This window comes from Bufo bufo, chromosome 3 (genome assembly GCF_905171765.1).
Source record: "Bufo bufo chromosome 3, aBufBuf1.1, whole genome shotgun sequence".
Classification (NCBI taxonomy): Eukaryota; Metazoa; Chordata; class Amphibia; order Anura; family Bufonidae; genus Bufo; species Bufo bufo.
Genome location: NC_053391.1, coordinates 219,323,619 through 219,342,182, shown reverse-complemented (window position 1 = coordinate 219,342,182; position 18,564 = coordinate 219,323,619). Strand labels below are relative to the sequence as shown.

General features: G+C 41.8%; 1 protein-coding gene across 1 annotated transcript in view; it reads left to right on the top strand.

Moving 5' to 3' along the window:
- The window catches only part of DYRK3 (dual specificity tyrosine phosphorylation regulated kinase 3), a 36,298-nt gene extending 18,107 nt beyond the window's left edge, over positions 1-18,191 (top strand). Inside the window, exon 3 of the mRNA XM_040423950.1 lies at positions 13,556-18,191. Coding sequence (XP_040279884.1) covers positions 13,556-15,103 — 1,548 coding nt within the window. The 3' untranslated portion in view covers positions 15,104-18,191. The remainder of the gene's footprint in view (positions 1-13,555) is intronic.
- Positions 18,192-18,564: the final 373 nt, after the last annotated feature.

Sequence of the window (18,564 nt, the reverse complement as noted above, 5' to 3'; positions counted from 1 at the left end):
GTATTCTGAATCGGGAGTGAGAGTAAGGTGTCTGGAGGTGGCCTATTCCTTAGTGAACTCTAAAAGCCTGTTCCTTCTCTCCCCTGGAGACGGGAGGCTGCCCATACAGATTAGATGGTTAGCTGGTCCTGCCAATGTTGGTGGGTTCAACTGACATTGACCAACTTTAGAACATAGGGGTGAGAAATACCTGTGAGTAGGGGGGTTAAGAAGGCCTATCAAGCTGAACTTGAGTTTCACTTTTTTGAGCTTAACGTTTACTTAAAAAGAGCCTTTGGAACAACTCCTCGCCAATCAGTCCTAAATGTGGAGATCGTATAGATCGCTGTAAGGCTAATTTCAGACAAGCGTGTCTACTTTAGGAAACATGCTCTGTGTGGGAACATGAATTCCCATTATGGACATTGCTCCTTTGACAGGACTCAGAGCATGTTTTCTGAAGTGGACATGCTCGTCTGAAATTAGCCTAGTAGAGATATATCTGAAGACTTTGATTGGTGGAGTTCTCGAGTTTGGGAGCTCTACAGTTGAAATTATGTACTTCCCTGCCAATCAGTCACCCCCGCCCCCCCCCCCCCCCCAAATGCATTATAGGCCCAAAAGATACCGTATTCCATGGGTGGTGGCCATCTTGCTCCTGTAGTGGAAGTGCTGTGTATGAACATGGATGGTTCCTTTAGATCACACAGTGGAGATCTACAGGACCAAAGCATCATTGAAGTTTACTGAGGTATGCCTGTACCTCTCATATTATCACATACCTCCCCACATTGCAGGTCTTTATATAATTAGCCATTCTATGTACATATTTTAGGATTACATGATATAACAAGCATTTTCACTTCTGTACAACCCCTTCCATATGTTTTTTTTCTGATTTTGATTGTTGATTTGATATTCTCCTTTAGGGCGGGTTCTGTATTTTTCAGCTGTTTCACTCAATTACATTCACAGCTCGTTTATTCAGACTGGCATCTCCTGGCTCTGTCATCAGCATGGGTGCAAATCCATCCGTAAGAAGAGGTTTTTTTTATTCCTCTGCTGCCAGAGGCGTTCGAGGCTCGCTGCCGATCACATTCCAGATTTACAGCCAGGCAGAATGTAATGCTGCTTCTCTGTGTGTTGGGCCATATTGGTCGCTTATGTTGCGATCTATACTTTTATTTTTCGTTCCTTTTGCTTATACGGCACGCTCCAGTCATTTGATCACATTATATTTATAGAGCCCATAGGTGACCTGCATGGAAGCTGTAGAGTATTTTTATGTAAAAAGGTAACGTATGGTTGACACCGGCTGCTACAATGTAGAAACTGTACTGTAACTAACAAAGCAAACGCGGGGCACCATGACTTGACAATGTACAGATATTCTTTAAAACAGATTTAAAAAAAATATATTTTCTTCACTTTATTTTTGTATAGCTGTCCTTTCAAGTGTTTTTATAGTCACAGGAGCAAAGTATAAACCTTGTCACCCTTGGGTGTTCCTCTGCCTTTGCAATGATTCAGAGCTGCGGGGTTAAAGGCTATCATTAGGAGTGGGTGTTTTCGCATGCTGTGTAAGTCCCGTACTTTTAGAATATGTGTTTTTGTATATTTTGTTTCTGAGCGTGTGCTTTTAGCGAAGTTATGTCCAGTTTAAATATTACCGCCGATCACGTGGCTTATTATTCCTTGCGCGAGTGGAACAGTATGAAATAAATCCCCAGACGGCACATTGCTTCCTCTTCGGCCTTTTTATATACATTAAATATCCTAAAACTGTCCCCCTGTATAGATTCGCACATCTTCACGTCTGAGATGAATGTCCTCAAGTAACCTCGAGACAAGCAGGTGCATGGAGACATGGAGACGGGATTGTTTCAGTTTTTATTAATATCCGCTTTGTCCTTATGTACAATCTGATCATGAAAGAACTGCTGCGCGGTGCAGCTCTACTAATAATCTCTCCGTGAAAAATTGTAACGGGCACTTACCATGCCCGTGTGTCAATCAGCAGAATTTTATATCCGTCATTTTACAGGCGTTGTATTGGGTTTTGTGTGGTTTTACTACATGCCCAAAAGTGTGATCCATGGGATCTGACTACCACCTTAGGCCTCATTCACATGCCAGTATTTTTTGCGGATCGCACGTGGGCCCATTCATTTCTATGGGACCGCAAAAATGCATCCGTGCCGCAAATTTTACGTCTCCTATTCTTGTCTGTTTTGTGGACAAGAATACGGTATGCATTTTGACAATGGGAACTGCGAAAAATGCAGGATGCAGACAGCCAATATCTGCATTTTGCGGACCACAAAACAGAAATGGTTATGTAAATGTAGCCTTAGGCCCCTTTCACACGTGCGAGATTTCTGCGCTGGTGCAATGCATTAGGTGAACGCATTGCACCCGCACTGAATCCGGACCCATTAATTTCTATGGGGCTGTGCACGAGCGGTGATTTTCACGCAGCATGCTCCTCTGCATTTTCCACGCAACGCAGACCCTGTAGAAGTGAATGGGGCTGCATGAAAATCGCAAGCATCCGCAAGCAAGTGCGGATGCTGTGCGATTTTCACGCACGGTTGCTAGGAGACGATCGGGATGGGGACCCGATCTTTATTATTTTCCCTTATAACATGGTTATAAGGGAAAATAATAGCATTCTTAATACAGAATGCATAGTAAAATAGGGCTGGAGGGGTTAAAAAAATAAAAATAAATTTAACTCGCCTTAATCCACTTGCTCGTGCAGCCGGCATCTCTTCTGTCTTCATCTTTGCTGTGCACAGGAAAAGGACCTGTGGTGACGTCACTGCGGTCATCACATGATCCATCACCATGGTGATGGATCATGTGATGAGCGCAGTGACGTCATCAAAGGTCCTACTCCTCAAAGAAGAAGACAGAAGAGAAGCTGGGCTGTGCGAACAAGTGGATTAAGGTGAGTTAAATTATTATTATTTATTTTTTTATTTAACCCCTCCAGCCCTATTGTACTATGCATTCTGTATTAAGAATGCTATTATTTTCCCTTATAACCATGTTATAAGGAAAAATAATAAAATCTACACAACGCCTAACCCAAACATACCAAACATGATGATTTTTCTCACGCGCGTGCAAAACGCATTACAATGTTTTGCACTCGTGCGGAAAAATCGCGCATTTTATCAGGCCCAAAAACATGACGCCCGTGTGAAAGAGGCCTTATCCTGAGACGAGGTACAGTTCCAAGAAAAAGATATCCTGAGATACAGAGCAAGGCATCCCAATATACTGTCGGGGAGGAACGGTCCAAAATTCCTCCTCAACGTTGTGCAGATCTTATTTCCAGCTAGTAAAGGGCATTTATCATGTAGAGAAAGTTAACACAAGGCACTTACTTATGTATTGTGATTGTCCATGTTGCTTCCTTTGCTGGCTGGATTCATTTTTTCATCACATTCTGCACTTCTCTTATCCAGGGGGTAGGCAACGCAGATACGAGGTGGCCGGGACAGGAGCTGCTGCACATGCGGGCCTATGCACGCTGCCATGCTCCCGACCACCAGCAATGCCGGCGCATTTTCCTATAGTGTGTAAGCACGGCCACCACTGCTGGATACAAGCCGTGTATAATGCAATGGAAAAATGAATCAAGCCAGCAAAGGAGGAAATATGGACAATCACAATGCATTATTAGGTGGTTTATATCAACTTTCTCTACATGATAAATGCTATTTACTGAAGTGAGACGCCCCCTTTTTAGGGGGTTGAAATCTGTGGCTCTGTGCAGTTTTAGTATTCTGGTATAGCAATGTCCACTAACCTGTAATAAGTAAAGCAAATGGTTTATGGATCAGTTCACCTAACCCTCCATAGGGCTCATGCACACACACTTATTTTTTTCCGTATCTGACCTACACAAAATGTGGTTCGGATGCGGACCCATTCACTACAATCCGCATCCATATGTCCTTTCTGTGGTGCCCGCAGAATAATAGAACATTTCCTATTATTGTCCATTCTTCGGACAAGGATAGGGCTGTATCTATAGAGGCCAGGATGTTCCATTCTGCAATGTGGAACACACATGGCCAGTATCCGTGTTTTGCGGACCGCCGTCGCCACTCAGCGGTCTGCGTAATGGTGGAATCCGCCCCAGCCCTGTTTTAATGAGGACGTTTGTATGAATAAAAGTGGTGGGATACAGCAGTGGAGAGTGCCGCCCTCTTTTCTTTACTCCTGCTGTGCAGCACGTATTCTGCGGGAGGACGGGGATACGTGAGAATCCACTAATCTCGGTACGAACTTTAGCAGTGCCACCCCCTTCACTTTGATTCTATTGGGACATGTGTCGCTATTTGGATTCCCTCCACCACAGATGTGAGCCTAGTCATATTGTTTTTGTCTATTTGTGACTTCAAACCACATTTTATTAGTAAGCAATGCAGAAATCCAAGGGTTAACTTCCTTTTTTTTTTTTTTTTTTTTTTTTTTCAGCTGTGGGTTCAATTATGTATTTTCATAGGAGAGTTGGCTATGAGGTTCTTCTGATTGAAAGGAATGGAGAGTAACAATGTATCTGTGAGAAGCCATTTGGGACTTCTTTATAAGCGGCAGGACCTGCTTGTCTTGTATATGACAAAGACAAGAGTACAAAATCCTTTCTTGCTCTACCCTTCCCGGGCCCCGAGTCTTCAGAACGAGAGTTGAACGGCACTCCTCTAGAATGTAGGTGGCGCTCAGCGGTACATTAGAGAACAAACCATGGCACTCAAAGTTCTTTTGTATGAACTTGTTATTTTATTTAGTTATATTTTATCCATCCAGAAAATGTAGTATTTAGTCATTGGCCTACTTTTTGTGGATGGATAAAAAAATATAACCAAATAAAATAAGAAGTTCATACAAAAGAACTTGGAGTGCCGTGGTTTGTTCCAAATTAATCTTTATTATGACGTAAGGCCTCATGCACACAAACGTATTTTCTTTCCGTGTCCGTTCTGTGTTTTTTTTGCAGACCGTTTATGGAACCATTCATTTCTATGGGTCCGCAAAAAAATGGAAGTTACTCCGTGTGCATTCCTATTATTGTCCGCATTACGGACAAGGATAGGACTGTTCTATTAGGGGCCAGCTGTTCCGTTCCGCAAAATACGGAATGCACACGGATGTCATACGTATTTTTTTGCAGACCGCAGAATACATATGGTCGTATGCATGAGGCCTTAACACCTTAGGAAAGGATCCGTCAATAGCAAAGTGACTTGCCTACACAGCCAGAAAACCTTTTACACAACAGTATTTTATTCAGTATTTGTAAGTTACTTTCACAGACTTGCGGCAGAGGATTCCGGCATGCAGTTCTTCGCCGGAACTGCCTGCTGGATCCATCAAAACTTATGCAAACTGATGGCATTTGTCAGACTGATCAGGATACTGATCCGTCTGACAAATGCATTGAAATGCCGGATCCGTCTCTCCGGTGACATCTGGAAAAACGGATCCGACATATTTTTTTTATTCACATTTTTTGCAGTCTTCGCATGCGCAGACCGCAATGTTGGATCCGTTTTGCCGGAACACTCGGGGCCGGATCCGGCATTAATGCATGTCAATGGGGGGAAAAAAATGCCGGATCCGGCATTCCGGCAATTGTTCCGGAATTTTGGACGGAGATAAAACTGCAGCATGCTGCGGTATTATCTCCGTCCTGAAAAGTCAAAAAGACTGAATCCTGATGCATCCTGAACGGATTACTCTCCATTCAGAATGCATGGGGATATACTTGATCAGTTCTTTTCCAGTATTGAGCCCCTAGGACGGAATTCAGTGCTGGAAAAGAATAACACTAGTGTAAAAGTGCCCTAAATTGAAAGGGGTTCTCCAGGACTAGAAAAAGATGGCTGCTTTCCTCCAAAACCAGCACCATTACTGTCCACAGATTGCATGGTATTACCCTCTCACTTCAATGGAGCGGAGGTACAATACCAGACACAACCGGAAGACAGGGATGGTGCTATTCACTCCTCCCAGAAAACGGTAAATGTTAATCAATAAGTCCATTGTAGCCCAAAAAATGGTACCAGTGAACAACAGTGCAAAAATTTATGATTTCTGACTCGTAGAATGCAGCATTATAACGAGATGTCCTATTATTGTGCAAAAGTAGTAAAAAAAAAAAAAAAAAACACATAAAAGTACAAATCTGGTATTGCCATAATTGTACTGATCCATAGAATAACAGTAACACACTAGTTATGCCGCATGGTGAACATTGTAAATTTAAAGTGCAAAAATCAGTGGTGTAACGGCTAGCTCCCCCCCCCATTATCACCCCAAAAAAGATAAAAGTTCAAAATGTCTATGTGTCCCATAGTGGTGGCACTAAAAATACAATTTGTCCCACAAAAAGCAAGCCATCGTACAGCTACATCGACAGAAACATAAAGTCAAGGCCAAAAAAAACTGCCACCCGGTGCTTTATTGCTACGATTTGTAATTTTACTCTTCTGGAAAATGCAGTGTGATTTCTGCCCCTACCCACTGAACTGTTAACTAAAACAAAAAATCCACATTTATACGCTCCATACAGAAAACACATAAAAATTCATGTGTGTGACTAAAAGTCCAGGATGGGCAGAGTTCACAATTATGGCCATGTGAATATGTCTTCACCAGAAGAGACCAAAAATCTATGCTATCCAGATGGCGGTAAACAAGTGAGTCACACGGTCTGATTATGCAGAGGGGGGGGTTTAGATCTGTACTTCATAGTCTTCCAGATCTGATCAGAGGACACATAATACTCCCTGACTGCTGAGAGGGGGTGATGACCTGAAGCAAAGTCTCTGTATCTACCCTTCATCCCAGGTTTACGTAGAGCGAGATGGCAGTAACAGGCTGCGGTCTTTTTTTTTTGTTTGTTTTTTCTTCATCACTTCCGGCCTCCCACTTTTTAGTCACAGAGAACCAAGACGTAAAAATTTTCATTCTGTTTCCTGACTTCAAACAAACAAGTATTTAGCTTGGCACTATTTAAATCCCCAAATCTTATCTTTCAAACTTAAACCTAAGCTCTAGTCTGTTCTCTGCGAAGGATGCGTTACGCACCATGACTTTAAAGGGAACTTTTAACCTAATTCCCATATATACAGGCCACCTGGGCAAGCAATTATTGTGTGCGAACTGTTCATTCCTAATAATTGGCTGCTCGTCAGAAAAGCTGCATTTACTGCTGTTACTCGTCTCCACAGAGAATCAGCGTTTCTGGGCAGTAAACTGGGTGCATTACATATGCTGTCCGCATTTTGCGGACATTTTCGATCATTTTGCAGAACGGACACTGATGATCTGTGTGCTTTCGGCATCCGTATGTTTGTTCTGCAGAAAGTTAGAACAGGTCCTTTACTTGGCTGCAAAATACGGAACACCCATTGAAGACCGTGGGTCCACAGAAAAATGTGGCTACAACACGGACAGTGTCCGTGTTTAGCAATCTGCAATTTTCGGATCTCAAAATACCTTTGGTTGTGTATATGAGGCCTAAACGGAACAATCTGCTGCTTAGATGATTTAGGTCACCACATCGGCAATGCTTTCACCTCAATTATCGGGTGATCGGTGGTACCTTTACATGGGCCCGTTATCGACCAGAGACGTACTCCTGTAAAACTGATGGGAAGAAAGGGATGCAGATGAGCTCTTAGCAAGCACTGCCTCTAATGCCACCATTATGTTGGTGGCATTACAGGCAGTGCTTAAGAGCTCATTTGCATCCCTTTCTTCCCAGAATTCCAGAGGAGCAAGTATAGTCTGTAAGTCTCCTCAAGTCGATGAAGGTGCTCTATCCCCAAGGAGAGATAGTACCCCCCAAAAAAATGTAAAATTCATAAAGCACATTATTTGATGACACACACCAGGAGTTGTGCTGCTTTAATTTTTTGGGGATGTGCTTGAATCTACAACAGACATTTACAGCACATGTATGGCATGCACATTTCTGAATATTCCAGTTGGCTTGCAGTCATGCTTGGCGTGCTGCCAAGTACTGTGGTACAGTTTTTCAAGTAGGCTATTGAATAAGAATAGGAGCTGAATAGTGTGGAGCTGACCTGCTCTTATTGCTGTACTCGTAGCAGCATTGTTATTGTAGCACAGTATATTCCTCTTACTCATTCAATACCCTATTATGGGGTTTGTTGTAATGCTTTGCCAGATTTTATTGTCAATCTTGAAAGGTTAAACTTTAGATGTATTCCTTTTATGCAACAGTATAAAGTTCACATTGCTAGTGAGACAGAATCTACGTAAGTTAGGTCCAACAATAACATTCATAAATATTGTCTAAGAGCTCATTGTGTCAAGAAGAAAGGGAACCGCAGATTCTCACATTCAGTTTCAAAAAGAACGGTGATGTCAAGGCAAGCACAGGGAATAAAAGGAGAGATTGGGGAAAACCTGCTTTCCTCTCCGATACTCCTTTTCTTGATCAGCAACCCCATGCCATTTTAAAGTCCCTCCTGGTTCATGGCCATCTCATCACCTGCACAGAAGGGTATCTCTGGACATCAAGTTGGCCATCAATGTGAAGAAGATGGTGTAGATCAGGCATGGCCAACCTGCGGCTCTCCAGCTGTTGTAAAACTACAACTCCCACCATGCCTTGCTGTAGGCTGCTAGCTGTAGGCTGCTAGCTGTAGGCATGCTGGCAGTTGTAGTTTTGCAACAGCTGGAGAGCCTCAGGTTGGCCATGCCTGGTGTAGATCATGGTACCATGATGCTCCTAGGTAGGACAGGTCTAACAATTCCACAACTATTTCAGTAATTATTCTTCGAGAAATGAGTTGTTGAGGATGTTTTCTCAGTCCATGACCTGGTTGCCTTGCCTGTGTGTGGGCATTGATTACAGTTCAGCCATACGATACCCCTTGTTTTGTTGGGCTACTTTCACACTAGCATTTTTTGTGGATCTGTCATGGATCTGCAAAAAACGCTTCTGTTACAATAATACAACCGCATGCATCCGTCATGAACGGTTCCGGTTGTCTTCTATAGCCATGACAGATCCGTCTTGAACACCATTGAAAGTCAATGGGGGACGGATCAGTTTTCTATTGTGCAAGATTCTGACAGAGAAAACTGATCCGTCCCCATTGGCTTACATTGTGTGTCAGGACGGATCCGTTTTGGCTTTGCTTCGTCAGGCGGACAGCAAAACGCGAATGGAGACGAAACGGAGGCAAACTGATGCATTCAGAGCGGATCCTTTTCCATTTAGAATGCATTAGGGCAAAACTGATCCGTTTTGGACCGCTTGTGAGAGCCCTGAACGGAAAGCCAAAACGCTAGTGTGAACGTAGCCTTAGTTGCCTCTAAAACAACATCCTTTTACTTTTCTGTGTAGCAGATTGAACTTGCATCAAGACAATCCTAGATCCCTGGACAGCTTTCCGTAGCCATTACTTGTATTTATTGTCGTTTCCTTCACTGTGTCTAGACCAGGTGTATTGTTTTAAAGGGCTTGTTTAGGTTCACGGTTGAACCTGGATATAAGCTTTTCCGCCGGTGACATACCGGGCTTCTCCTTACTATGTTAGGTGGATACTTTCGCCTAGCAGTAAGCCCGGTAACATCATCGGCACAAATGTGTAGCACTGCCCTGGGCCTTTTTAGAGTCAGGTACCTCTAAAACAGTACCACTAGTACCAGTCTCTAAAAGAGCCTAGGGCATCGCTACAGACTGCCCACTTGTGCAAGTCTATGCCTTCATAGTGAGAACCCCGATGCATCACCAGCAGTAAACAAACAGACCTTGCTTGTGCTATGCAGAGCAAGGCAAGGGGGAGCATCGGAGCAAGGAAATGCTCCACTCACATATAGTAAATGAGTAAAGAAGAGGTTATATCCGGGTTCAGCTCTGAACCCGGACAACCCCTTTAAGATGAGTTTGTATTTCTTGCATTATTAAAGGGGCTGCCCAACAGATTTTAATTTTTTTTTCCTAAAAGGCTCAGGGCCATGTAAAATAAGGCATACTCTCCTTGCCAGTCCACTTCAGTCTCTTTTTGCCAGACCCATCAGAAAATATTACTGCTCCGCCAGCTAATGGCTTGTTCACATATGCATTGGAGGCTCAGTTCGGAGCCTCCATCAAAGATTCTGTCAAAAAGACCGGACAAAAAAAGTCCTGCATGCAGGACCATTTTGTCTGGTAAAAAAACTGAATTCCAAATGCAAACTGAACAAACTCCGTTCGTTGTGGTCAATGGAGTCTGTTCAGCTCGGGAAACATTGCAATGGGAGCCGCAGGAGACTTGTAGGACTGATTTTATTATTTTACATGGTTTGTAGCTTTTATTAAAATAAAATGTAGTCTTCAGATAAACCCTGTAAGCTGCTTTCTTTATTTCTATTCTAAACCTATAAGGTCTTGATCTTTATACCTTTTTTTCATGGCAAGTGGTCATCACATTTCTGCCTCTTAGAATGCAATGTTGTGAAGATCTACTTTCTCACGATATGATGGTTCCCAGTGTTGACCGTAGGCTACAACTGTATTTACCTTCCATGAAGCAGTTTTCAGCGCCTATTTTGGACTGTCAATCCGAATTCTTGGCTGGGAACTGCTTCTTCCAGGCAAAGATACTGTTCAGTCTTTTTTATGAGTACATCTTTCAGGAAGGAAGACTTTTGCTTAACCTCTCGCCTTGGAACCTGGTTGCCACAACTGGCAGAGTCCCTGCTTCCCAGAACAGTGATGCAATGAGTTGTTCCTTAGGGGCCTATAAATCGCACATTAAAAACACACGCTCCTTTTAATGTTGTAAAAGAAGGAAGCTGCTGAGCCGGGAGGATGGATGTTGGCCCATAGATCATTTCCTACAAAGCTTGGAGTACGAATATCCTTTTAGTTTGGTGGTATTATGTTGGTTAACTATTTACTCCTTTTATTCTATATGTGTGCATCTATAGTTATGTACCAATTTTTCTCAGAAGTGTCTTGGATATGTCAGGTTCTGCTATATGTGGTTCCCAGAAGCTTGTAGTTGAGGTCCATTATTTGATACATGATAGATGGGTTTGAACAAACCGTAGGTAGAGATTTGCTTGTATGGTTAGACATTTTGGGGGTCATAGCAATCGGTCTGATTTCCAGATATAATCTTTGCTTAGGATACAAATATCCAAGACAAAGATTGGAAATTTGAGAACTTGACGTGAGCAGATGACTAGTTTTTGTTTTTTCATTCCTTTTCAATGGACAGAAATAGACTTCAGTAGAATACAACGTGCCCTAAGGAACCGTGGGCATATGTTCCATAGTAACCATTAACCGCTAATCTCATATCTTACACTTGCTGATTTAACCATGGTATTATGTCATATTTCAAGCTGGATGGATCAGAACATGTTCCAGATTACCAAGCATTTTACATTGACACTTTCCAGTTTGTGTCACCGCATCCTTTCTCCTGTGTCCTTTGCTCTTGGACTATACCTATAGATGATGTTTGGATTGCATTGGATACTTTTATTATTTTTTTTGTTATTTAAACGGACACTTCAATCAAATTTTTCATCAAATAGTAACAGTCTATATGTCAGTAATCTATATCATTTGTCTTACAAAAATGGGTGGATGGTTTTCTAGATTTTTATTTTTATTTTTTTTGTCACTCCATATCTTCTACTTTTTGTCCCCGCTCTTGGTTTGGACTTTTAGCACAGCAGATAGACTTGCTTAACTTTCTTGCTCAAACCATTACGGAGACCAGAGGCAGCCCCCTGTAGTGACTCCATTAGAGCATTACACATTACGCTAATCAATCCACTGCTCTTTTGTGGGCATTTGTATCTGTAGAGAACGATAGCGCTGTCATACTGTTTTCCCAATTATATACGGTACCTACTATAGAATAAGGATTACCCTTCAGATAACCTGTTCTCCTCACATCAGCAGTAAACTGACAATAGAGTACTAGAAAAAAATAGTTTAATATTGAGTTTTATAAAAAAAATAAAAAATCACCTTTCGGACAGAGTGTACCCTTTACGGTAATTGGTCACTAAGCTGCTTTCATCATTGTGTATCTGGAACATATTCATCTGTGGTCACTCTTATTCTTCTTCTAAATAATTGATCTGAACTTGACTATGTTCATATATTGACAAGTCCTTTTTGTAACTGCAGAAGTGCAGAATTTTTGTAAAACTGCCACGGTAAGAAGATTCTGCAACAAAAGCAACTCTGTGTTCAATTTTTGTTTTACAAATGGTGTTTTTACTTAACTTTTAACTTGTTAATGTTATGTTTTTTTAATCTATGTACATGTGCACCTACCAATTGCCTCATTGTATGGTTACAAATAAACTCCAGGCAGCTTTCATAGGCACGTTGCTTGACATACATATCTTGCGTTCAAGATGCCTGCTAATATAAGTCTCACATGGACTTAAAAGGGATGATGCAGCTAGCTTACGCAAAGCAAAATCTGGCAGGAGCATCCATTCATGAATCATAAGCCTTCTGCACGGCAGAGAACTGTATCCAGGCAGGAAAGCAATATAAATTATCGGTGTCCCGCCCAAGACGGGTTTATTTATAATTTGGCTCCTCTCGCTTGCTTCTATTTCTAGTTCCTGTTGATACTTCTTACATAGTCAGCATTTCAGTGTGCCACCAGTGACTATAATGGGAAGCAGATGTCATTACTTGAGGAGTCTCAGTGACCATCTAACAAGTGTTTACATCCAACATTTGACTGAAGGGATTCTCGCTTCAAAGAATAGTCTCTTGAGCTTAAAACGTGCAGATTTAGCCTTGCCGGTATAAATAGAAGCGTTTCATGAGCTGCCGTAATTCACTTCACCCAGATGAGTACAGTCGATATTCACCCGAAAAATCAACTTAAGACTTCTGAAGAACATCATAAAGTCTGGTTTGTTTGCAGTCAGGCTGTTAATGTCAGTCTCATCCCTATTGTGCTAAAATTGTTGGATTAGGTGCCACCCTTTTTACAGCTCAACGTGCCCATTTTCCCCTGCGTGGAGGCCCAAAACTTTAGCATTTTATATTATACCATAACTTATGCTTGAGATAACACTGGCCATTTATTCATGTGCATAAAAAATTTGGTTTAGGGTCCTTTTACACAGGCTGAGGATCGGGGCAATTAGCAAGACTAAGGTTTCTATGTACGCTTGTTTCTGATAATTGCCTGTGTAACACTTGTGCTTCCTCGTATTGGTCAGGTGGGTGAATCTTTCACGCATGCTGCCGTCAAACTATGAAGCTGTATTCAGACGAATGATCGCAATAATGATTGTTCATCCCCACACATCCATGATCACGGTCTGCTTTCTCAGCTGTGTAAAAGGACCCTTACCATGCGGGACATTACAGGTGCAATCTAGGCTTCTACCCATTCCTAGGTATTTTCTGATTAATGCATAGGTCATGTCAAAATATATATACTTTCCTGACTTGATTTTCAATGTCCGTGTCTGTTTTTTGTTTCCTTTTTTAATGTTGGCTTGAAGTTTACATAATCATATTAATTTTACGTTTTTGTTGTTTCTTTAGATAAGTGGAAATAAATCCACCATGAAGGATCATCAGCAAGTCAAGGTTCAGCAATTATTTGAGGACTCTGGCAACCGTAGAGTCAGTGCTGGACTACCGGGGACGGATAGTGCTTTACCAGTTTTGACTAAAGAAAAGAGTTCCGACAGTTCAGGCACATCAAAATCAAGTGACAGCTCCACCAAGTCTTCTAAAGCCACATATTTGAGTCCAGAACATGCACTGAAGCAATACAAACATCAGCTAACTACTTATGAACTTCAGGAAATCGGCAACTTTACAGAAGTATATTTTATAGGCCCAAGTGCAAAAAAGAGGCAAGGTGTTGTAGGAGGTCCTAATAATGGAGGGTATGATGATGACCAAGGAGGGTATACATTGGTGCCACATGACCAAATATCTTATCGCTATGAGGTGTTGAAGGTTATTGGAAAAGGTAGCTTTGGGCAGGTGGCAAAAGTTTATGACCACAAACTCCACCAGCATTTGGCTCTTAAGATTGTCCGCAATGAGAAGAGATTCCATCGCCAGGCAGCCGAAGAGATACGTATCCTCGAACATCTTAAGAAACAGGATAAGACCGGGAATATGAATGTAATACATATGTTGGAAAGTTTTACCTTCCGCAATCACATTTGCATGACTTTTGAGTTGCTGAGCATGAACTTGTATGAACTGATTAAGAGAAACAAATTCCAAGGTTTCAGTCTACAGTTAGTTCGTAAATTTGCTCATTCAATCCTTCAATGCTTGGAGGCCCTGCACAGGAACAAAGTCATCCATTGCGACCTTAAACCAGAAAACATTTTACTTAAACAACAAGGCCGCAGTGGAATCAAAGTTATTGACTTTGGTTCTAGTTGCTTTGAGCATCAAAGAGTGTACACGTATATACAGTCTCGGTTCTATCGGGCTCCAGAGGTCATACTGGGAAGCCGTTATGGCATGCCCATTGATATGTGGAGCTTTGGGTGCATTTTAGTGGAGCTTTTGACTGGCTACCCATTGTTTCCAGGGGAAGATGAAGGAGATCAGTTGGCATGCATGATGGAGCTCCTTGGAGCACCACCTCCAAAGCTGGTAGAACAAGCCAAGAGAGCAAAGAATTTTGTCAACTCTAAGGGATATCCTCGTTACTGCACAGTGACCACGCTTCCCAATGGATCTGTGGTCTTGAATGGAAGTAGGTCACGTAGGGGAAAGATGCGTGGTGCTCCTGGGAGCAAGGACTGGGTGGCAGCATTAAAGGGTTGTGAAGATGCTCTTTTTATAGACTTTTTAAAAGGTTGCTTGAACTGGGATCCAACAGCACGAATGACCCCAAGTCAAGCACTACGACACCAGTGGATTTGCAAGAGGATGCCTAAACCCCCTGTCATGGACAAGTCCTCAGGAAAAAGGATTACCAGCCATACCAGCTCTTTCCCAGGGATTAGCTCCAAGTTACCTCCTGTAGTGGGTGTGGCCAATAAATTAAGAGCTAATTTAATGAATGACTCTAATGGGAGCATACCACTTCGAACTGTTTTACCCAAGCTAGTCAGCTAATCCTCACCAATATTAAGCACAGCAATGAGAACATTTTTAACCAACATAACTGAGGGATTTTAAGCATTTAAATTTTTTTTAAAAATGTATGAAACAAGATGAAAATATTTGGCTATGTAAAGTCAGGATTTCTTCATTTAATTCTGTTTTAAAGGGCTAAGCATTTCAATCACCATCTGATACACACTTGAGTCTTTTTGTTATCGGTCAGTATGTTCTTCCTAGGAACATGTAAAGCAATAATAGAAAAATGAAGGTGTGCGTATAGACAATTTCTGTTTACTTGTCAGAGATGTTAATTCAGCCATTACGTAGTAGGAGGTACCAAAAATTCCAGTTTTTGCCCACATTTGCCTGCTTCAGGTTGGCTAAATGTGCAGTTTGCCAAAGTTGACAAACATAAGGAATAGAAAGACTTTTGACCATGAGCTAGAGTAGCTAAGCGCTGTTTAATGTGCCACTTTAGTTTACGAAGGACTGGTGAGGGCCACATTTTCACTTTTAATACCCCCTCCCCAATTCATTTTAATATTTCTACATTTACTTTTGCTTTGATAACAGTAATTCCCATCATCGAGTGCAGTTACTGAGACTTTGCCAGATATGTAATAACCTGAGTCCTGTCCTTAGGAGGTTGAACATTGTAGACCTTCTACTTTGTTTTTTATGCTGGCCATACTGTTTAGATAGCTGCTGGCCAAAGAAGTGAACAAGCTTACAAGCTATATCTCCTGGACCCCCATCTCCCCCTCCCCATACAGATGTACGCACAGGTCGGATAAGCATGCATATATTCTGAATGGGGAGAGGGGCAGGTGTCTGGCAGCAGCCTTACCTCTCCTGAGACCAAAAGGATCAGGCTGTCAGAAGAAAGTTGGACCACCACAATACATGGTGGTAATCCAACTGGAATAGTCAGGTTATCTGATGTTTATGGCCAGCTTTTCTCGTATTTTCCGTCTGTTCAGACAGTCAGACTTTTTAGAAAAAATATAGAAAAAAAATCTATTTCTAAATATCCCTGTTCTTTAAGGGCTCAGTCAGATATGCGATATGAACATCCGGGTGTTGTCCATGTGTAAAACATACAGCACCTGGACTGAATAATGGCTCAATTCACATGGGTGGTTTTCCACATGGACCATCGTTCCGTGTAGAGATCGCATCATGCACAGTTTAGGTCAGATTCTTTGCATAAATTTCGCCCATTCATTCTAGTGACTGGGTGCACAAGAAAAATAGGCCACGTACGGACACCATCCATGTGCGGTCCATTTAAATTATTATTATTTTTTTCAGCCAGTTCACTAATAGGTTTTAGCTCAATCGTCTTAATGAGACCTTAAACGGTCTCCAAACCAAGACACTGTCAGATGCCTGTAGCCCACAACTAAAACAATGATGTGCAGCTGGCATTTCTCTATTACCCCTGTCATTGCCAAGACCTTGTTTATCCAAATGATCTCCTTTTAGTTTTAAGCCATGTACCCTCTCAAACTTCACTTCAGATCCAGTGCCACTACTTCTCATAGTGTGTTGAAGGTCAGGAGCTGAATGCTGAATTCCCATATGCAGTTTTTGAGCCAGACATGGAAATTGATCCTAAATGGAATGATTTAAGGGCCCTTTTACATGCGCCGACAAGTGAACAGATTATCGCCAACTAGTGTTACTAGTAATGCTCATTAGCGATGATCGGGCTGTATAAATGCACCGCTGATTACCCAATGAACGAGCAGCACAGAAGATCATGGTTTACCAGTGGCAGATTGTGCTATGTACACATGATCTGCTTCCGGGAAACAATAAGTCGTTATGGGGAAGAGCGACGGCATTAGCCATGGCCCCTACCCATGTTCTGGAGGAGATGGCTGCATGTAAATGCACTGATCTCCTCTATTGATCAGCTGATTGTCGTCCCGTTTAAAGGAACCTTTAGGCCACTTTCAAACAGTCAATGTTTGATCACTGATTTCCATCAGTGATTGTGAGCCAAAACCAGGAGTGGAAGCTACACAGAAATAAAGTGTAACAGAAAGATTTGCACATTTTCATTGTTTTTGACCCGCACCTGGTTTTGGCTCACAATCACTTATGGAAATCACTGACCAAACACTGTGTGAAATCGACCTTATATTTTTCCTCCTTTTGGAGCCAATTGGGTGTTTGACTTAAAAAAAATTACATCTTAAACTTCAGGTAGAAATCTAGTCTCAGGCCTTGTTGCTTTGTGCATGAGAAAGGGACTGTTAAATGTCAATGTGTCATGATGACGTCCCTATGTGAAGCAGATGAAGTGACCTGTGGCTAGTGATGTCCATTCCAGCTTCAATGTGTCACATATTTATGGCTGTTAGCAGTCTACTGAGGAGCAAAACAATGCTTATGGCAATCCTAGAGTACTTGGTGCTATGTCAAGAGTTGAATGGTCATTGAGGTGCAGTGCTCCATTTGTGGATCAAATGAGCAATCTGATATATTCCTACAGTGTGAGAGACTTGAATGGAAAGCTAAAATATAAATGCATCCCCTGAAGAACTAAGACATTTTTTTTAATGGTAAATAACCTACATGTGTAAAGTCATTCCTGTTAAGGATACGGGCAGAATTACCTGATGTCAATGTATGTTAGATTTGATGGTTCATCCTCAGAAGAGTTTGCTGTGCATTTGTATATTCGAGAAGAAGTCTGCCCTAGACTCTTTTATACTTTTTTTTTTTTTATGGCATGCTTGGATGCGGTGTGGAATTTTAGTTTGGGGTTAGAAAAAATTTGGCTGATAAAACATTGCAGTTGGTATCGGAATATCTTACACAGTTTGTCTGATATACTCTGCTTTGGCTTCAGTTTTTAACCTATTTGTATTTTAACCAGAATTCTTTTTTATTTATTTTTTTCAATCGTCATTGACCCTTCTTCTGTCTACATAAAGACACTAGATTTTAAATGCTTGGTCATAACCACCATACTAGGACAATCCATTTTTAAAGGAATCTATATGGGGGGATAATATGAAATGAAGTCCACTCCCCATCCCTTGGATCCTGGTGCAAACAGCACCAAACATAACCCCTTCTAACATGTCATGGTTTTAAGACCACTACAATTTCAGTGATTTGGTCATTGTTTGGTTGGTGTTTTCCATCACTGATTGTGAGCCAATACCAGGAGTGAAGCCTACAGAGAGATGAGGTATATCGGAAAGATCTGCTCTTGTTTTGTGTTTTTGACCCGCACCTGGTTTGGGTTCAGTCACCGATGAAAATCACTGACCAAACACCGCAGTGTGAACAAGGGCTAAATGTCACATCACGTACACATGCCGTAGAAGTGTAATTGTTAGATTCAGACCTCTGGGACTACCGTTATGCCTGATATTCCTGTTTTGAGCGGGGAGATGGCCCCATCTAGCTCTATTCATTGAAATGAAGAGATCTAGAAAAGAACCCTTTCTTTATTC